Source organism: Temnothorax curvispinosus, unplaced genomic scaffold (assembly GCF_003070985.1).
Source record: "Temnothorax curvispinosus isolate PA1 unplaced genomic scaffold, ASM307098v1 QBEX01009341.1, whole genome shotgun sequence".
NCBI classification, from domain to species: Eukaryota; Metazoa; Arthropoda; class Insecta; order Hymenoptera; family Formicidae; genus Temnothorax; species Temnothorax curvispinosus.
Window position 1 is genome coordinate 1 of NW_020219121.1, and position 6,111 is coordinate 6,111.

At 40.4% G+C, this 6,111-nt stretch overlaps 1 protein-coding gene across 2 annotated transcripts; it reads right to left on the reverse strand.

The window, feature by feature from the left end:
- Nucleotides 1-67: 67 nt before the first annotated feature.
- LOC112458891 (RNA-binding protein squid-like) lies at nucleotides 68-5,226 on the reverse strand. 2 transcript variants are annotated; one of them, XM_025022709.1, is made up of 7 exons: nucleotides 4,935-5,226; nucleotides 1,801-1,841; nucleotides 1,581-1,708; nucleotides 1,033-1,179; nucleotides 825-956; nucleotides 453-714; nucleotides 68-177 (listed from the first exon to the last, which is right to left on the reverse strand). In XM_025022709.1, the coding sequence occupies exons 1-7, from the start codon at nucleotides 5,075-5,077 to the stop codon at nucleotides 83-85; spliced, it is 948 nt and encodes a 315-aa protein (XP_024878477.1). In that variant the 5' UTR covers nucleotides 5,078-5,226; the 3' UTR covers nucleotides 68-82. The 2 variants fall into 2 exon arrangements, with proteins under 2 accessions (XP_024878477.1, XP_024878478.1); XM_025022710.1 differs by lacking the exon at nucleotides 4,935-5,226 and adding an exon at nucleotides 3,040-3,231.
- Between the last annotated feature and the right edge of the window lie 885 nt (nucleotides 5,227-6,111).

A 6,111-nucleotide genomic window follows, 5' to 3' on the forward strand; every position in this document is an offset into this window, starting at 1 on the left:
GAGAGAGAGAGAGAGAGAGAGAGAGAGAGAGAGAGAGAGAGAGAGAGCGCAAAATACAAAATGATGGGTAATAAAGAGTATATCAAGGAACGCTGTAATGCGTACCTTTACCGCGTACACCACCGCGCCCGCCCGCGTAGCCACCTTCGTAATTACCACCGCCATAGCCATAGCCATCTGCGTTTCATGAAACACATGGTACAATGGAGTCAGTATCCGCACGTACCATCGAGATTTCAATGCATTGCAAGAAGTAAAAAAAAAATCGTGCAAAAAGAACCAATTCCAAGAGTGAGAATTCTAGTTCGAGAAAAACGATGCAAAGATACTCTCTGAAGATCGTCAGGATACTGACCATTTCATGACAGAAAATACCTCACCCTAGGACATTACTTAAGTTCAAATTCGATTTACTATAATCTGCTATATGATAAAAAATAAAGGATAATCACCACCATATCCGCTGTAATCATAACCACCGTAACCGCCGTAACCGCCGCCGTAGTAATCGTATCCCCCGTAACCGTCGTACCCACCGCCGTAGCCGCCTTGGCCGTAGCCACCGCCATAACCGCCTCCGTAGCCCTGTCCCCAACCACCTTGTCCTCCGAATCCGCGACCCCGACCGCCACGGGCTCCTCTACCTCGGCCCATCATTCCGCCACGCATTCCACCCATGCCATCCAATTTAGGAGTCGCCTTTTTTACATCCACCTGTTAAACAAGAGATCGAAATCAATAAGAAATATTCTTGATTCAATTTATAAATTGTAAGTTAAATTTTAAGTTTAATAATTGCTAAATAAAAGACCGATAAAACTTACAGCTTTTCCATTGATGGTCTGTTTGGGTGTTTTAAGAAGTTCATTGACAACTTGCTCAGATTCAAACGTAATAAAGCAGAAACCTTTTCTTTGGTTCTTTGTCTTATCAAACGGCATCTCTACTTCGACAATCTGGAAGAAATTCGTGATAATTTATGTTTCTTTTGGCTTATTCCTTGTATTCCGTTTCTAAGCAAAAAATACTTACATTTCCAAATTGTGAGAAAAAATTTTTGATATCGTCATCGGATAGTTCTGTTGAGAGACCACCGACGAAGATCTTTCCATGCCTAGCTTTCGCTTTCTTAGGATCGACTTTTTTGTTGTTGATGACATGATCGCCAGCTGACATAATCTGTAAGAAATCATTAAATCCATTTCAGGAATAATTAATTATATATATATACTAGACACTACAAACGCGCGTTTCGCGCGCGCTATTTAGCTTTAACATTATGCTATTATTAATTATATAATAACCGCGACACGACGCGAGCTGTCACATCACGACACACACGACGCACTACACGCACGAAACTCGCCACACTCCGCGATGACAGTCCCTCACGGGATGAAGCAAGCTACGGCGCGGCAATCAATCGAGATAACCAATCGGCATCGCGGAAAAGAGGCTTCAATTTTTCGATACAAACGAAATTCATTCAGGTAACACGCCTTTTTTAAAAGTGGATTATTTATAATACTTGAAATTTACTGTGAGTACCGATTAAAACATAAATATAGATAATAAATTACCTTATCGAGAGCTTCGGCTTTGGCGAAGACAATAAAGGCAAAACCTCTCGATCTTCCCGTATTAGGATCTGTTTTGACATTAATACTCTCAATGTCGCCATATGTGCTAAAGTGTTCTCGTAATTCCTCTGAAACAAATTAGAATAAAGAGCCATGACAAATTTCCGAGTAAAATGTAGCTTATTGACGATTGTAAATTATTAAGAGTAAAACTACTCACTGTCAGTAGTTTCCCAGCTCAAGCCACCGACAAATAATTTTCTGTAAACAATAAACAGAAGTAAAATTTTCAAGTAAATGTAATGGAGGATAACGCGTTTGCCGCCCTAACTTTGCAACCGCTATTGCGGTGCTACGATAATTGCGGTAGTATTATATTATTTCAATTGAATTTTTATAGGCACACAATGTTAAAAGGTAAACAAAAGAGATAAATAAAAATTAAATGTGCCTATCAATCATTAGAGTCCTGATTACTTCCGGTCAACCTGCAAAGCAATGGAACTAATTTATTTTACCAAAGAAAGAACATATTTTTTTTATAAATATTAAATTAAATTAATTGCTTCTACGAATTTAATGTCGATTAAATATCATTCCTGTGCAAATTAAAGTCATACTACAATTTAATAGAGTAAAATTGATGATCCATGATGCTATCTGGAAAAGGGATTGCAAAACATTTTGTTGTATTTAAACAAGCACGATATTTCCAATTGCAGCGACACACAATGTAGGTGTGTCCTACATATAGATTTGGAAAAATAAACACGTTCCTTGCGTGTGAGACTGAACAAGATTGTTATACTGACAATAAGAGATAAAGTTACAACATACCATATCCCTAGAACAAATGAACTTTTCATCAAGTTAAATGTTATGTTATTATACAAATTACATACGCAGTTGCTACGCGATAGCGTAGTAAAATTCAAGTTATGGAGAGATGGCGGCTTTGCGTACCACATAGGTCAACTCGATTTGAACACCATATATATAACAAGTTTTGTGAAAAATATTAAAGAAAAAGATTTTTTTTTAAGTACATTTGCATAAGTATATATGTGTATGTGTGTGTGAATGTGTAGTAGAAAAAAACGCATCAAAGAAAGCAAAGTACTGTTACAACGATGATCCAAATAAGCTACACACAACTCCAGTTGAGATACGGCTGCTCCTAAAGAAAATACAAACAACTTTTCTAAGTTACAAATCCCGATTATATTAATTGGCTCACAGTAGTGGCACGTAGTAGATCGACTGCAACTCTATATTGGAAAGCTAAAAATTAATTTCCACATTACAATAGATCAACATTGGTCACTGCATGATTTTGCTTTGTTATCTCTCTCATTTTTTGCTTTTATTTGACTTCTTTTTAAACAATGTTATTGTGCATTACACTCGTACGCATACATATATTAGATATTTTATCTTATAGTTCGTCAAGAAGGCTTACATTAGATATGACTTGTCTCCGAGTCTCGAGATGCACTTTTCATACTTTTTCATATTCAAATAACAAGCGGCAATATGTACACACTTTGCTGTTTTTCTATCTTTTCCTTAACTTTTTTTCCGGCGATGTTAAGTCTGTACTTATATACGTTTATCGATATATGTCGTTTTCATATCATCTATTGCTGATGATAAATACCATGGGTACCAGTCTCTCGCCGGTATCTGTTGTCAGGTCAGGTCACAGTTAGCCGGTTGCAAGCAGCCCACCATAATCGCACTGGGACGTTTGCCACCTGCAGACCAAGTCACAGAAACTGCGTTAATGGCGTTCCGGAGCCTATTGGAGATGTTTGCATTGGCCCTAGTGTCTCTGTGCATTTGCTCATGCCCAAATAATCCAAATCACACTCGAATCAGCGGAAATTACTCTACTCTGTATTATCCAGCAGGCAAGTATGTGTCGCTGCGACACGTATTTGATCTCAAGTAACATTTAACTCGACTTGATTCCAGCACTTTTCGTGTCGTGACGTAACATGATGGACGTAACTTGAGAACTCGATGCTCGATCGTTCACAATAATTCCGACCCCAAAGCTCATTCACGAAGCCTCATAGTTCAATTCAGTGATCCCAGACAAGCATTGGACGGATTTTGTCAATCGTTTCAAGCAATTGACTAAATCTGAATTTGACCGTAAACTGTACTGTGAATAAGGAAAGATGACTCGTAACTGATCAAACGTGGATTTCAAAATTATATTCTATAAAAAAAAATAGAAAATACAAGTGTTATTCTTATAGAATATATAAAAATAAATCTACAGTATACATACAAACTTTATTAATGATGGAATTGTGACTGCCCTCCATTAATTATAGGACTAGAAGAGAGTTAATCGGCTGAGTGAGAACAGAAAGAAGAAATTTACAAAAAAAGTTAGAAAGCTTGAAAAACAGATGGACACATACCGCATAATAATAACACATATGTAATTGTAATCAGCATTGTAATGAGCATAATTATATATTTACCTTATTTTATTTCATATAACAAGCAATATAAAATATTTCAAACAGATTTTATTACGAGTGCATTGGTAATTGATAGGACGCAGTAGAATTGTATAATTCACATTTAGTTATCTCTGATGTGTATGTATAAATATAAATATATAAATACATATATGTATATGTATATGTGTGTATACATATATATATATATATATAGATAATATCTAACTTGTAAACATTCGTGCGATAATAAGATACCGAGCAGCAAAGTGACGTTTGTTGTCTAGTGCCCGCGTACTCCCTGCGCTCGAATGGCAAACATGAACGACGTTGTCACGGAGGGGATGGAGGAGGAAAAATAAAGCGGCAAAATGTCGAATGTGAGCGCGGAAACAACGAACGACGTGCAAGGTAGACACGCGACACGCGAACGAGTCTCTTTGCTACGAGCAGCGTGAGAGAAAGGAAAAAAAAATAGACCGCATCTGAGCTATGACAACAATAACGTAACTTCGCGTACTTATTCGAAGAACCGGCAACAAAAAGAAACGCACTGGCGAGTGCATCGCGATCGAACGACGTAGGATGATCGCGCGAGTAAGTGATCAGTACCCGGTGCACGATCGATGCGCACGGATTATGGTTTCGCTCGATTCGGCCCATCGCCATCTTGTCCGAAGCCCATGTTGGAAGCGGAACCCCGCCGCAAGGGACGCCGACCGATTTCGCGGGAAAACGCCTTTGGTGGAATGCAGTCGCGCTAAAAATCAATGCCGTTCCCGGGATGCGAAAGACGATAGGCGCTGTAAATCGTGTCCGATCGCGTGGCATGACCATGCCGGGGCACTTGAGTGGCGGGTAGACGGACGAAAAGTCTTACCTGTCCTCCTGCGAGTCCTGGCCATTCTCCACGGCGTCCCCGCCGCCGCCACCGGTACCGCCGCTCTCGGCCTCACCGTTCTTCTCGAAATTTTGCTCCGCCACATCCTCACTGAAGTCCTTGTTCTCTTGCTGATCAGCCATTGTTTACAGCCGCGTTTTACGCACTCGCCGCGTTAACGATACGAGGGAAGCTCGGGAAGATAGAAAATAATCACAATCGCACTTATATCAGTGGACGACTGCGGAGAGACAGATCTACGGCAAAGAGAAAAAGACGACGAGTAGATTGAGTAGAATACCCACATTAGTTCTGGGAACGCCGGATCGACCTGCTCTCTGCCGGGAGCCCCGGGAGGAAGACGGAAACCGGAAACCGTATCGACCACAGGTCTGTTTCTATGAAGATGCAAACCCATGCAGCGGAATGGCGTACGCAGAAAATCGCGGAACGAGAGCCTTGACCAATCACAAGCGTTTCGTGATTTTCAGCGGATAGTTTTATGCTAAGATTCCATAATAGGCCGGTATTCATAGTTATTTAAGACCGTCTTAAGTTCAATCTTAAGATGTTATGAACCAATCGCAGAGCCGTATTAGCGTCTTAAGACATTACTTAAGACGATCTTAAAGACTATGAATACCGGCAGACGCGGAAACGCCGTGCGGTAAAGTGCGTTGACCAATCAGAAGGCTGCCGCAAGTCGCCTGCGGCAAAATCAAAATTTGTGATTGGTCAACGCACTCTGCCGCATGGCGTTTCCGCGTCTATGGAATCTTAGCATTAATTTTCTTCGCGGAACTGCGCAATTCGATATGTGTATGTATAGGTACCCTAAGAGCACAGTTGACGGAAAGTCGACGGCAAGTTGACTTTTATAAGCCGACTTCCAGTCGACTTCTAAAAATGACGGAAAGTCGACTAACAGTCGACTTCTCAATAGCCGACTTATAGAAGTCGACGGAAAGTCGACTTTTAAATAGTCGACTTATAGAAGTCGACTAAAAGTCGACTTCTAAATAGTCGACTTATAAAAAGACGGAAAACAGTCAAGCGGTGCGTCATGCATCATCAATATGGCGGCGAATCTCAAGGAGGCTAGAGGAACAGATCGAGCTTACGCGAGTGCGAGGAAGGGCCTAAGCAGAATGAGGTTCTTCAGTGAAAGCTAGCATAG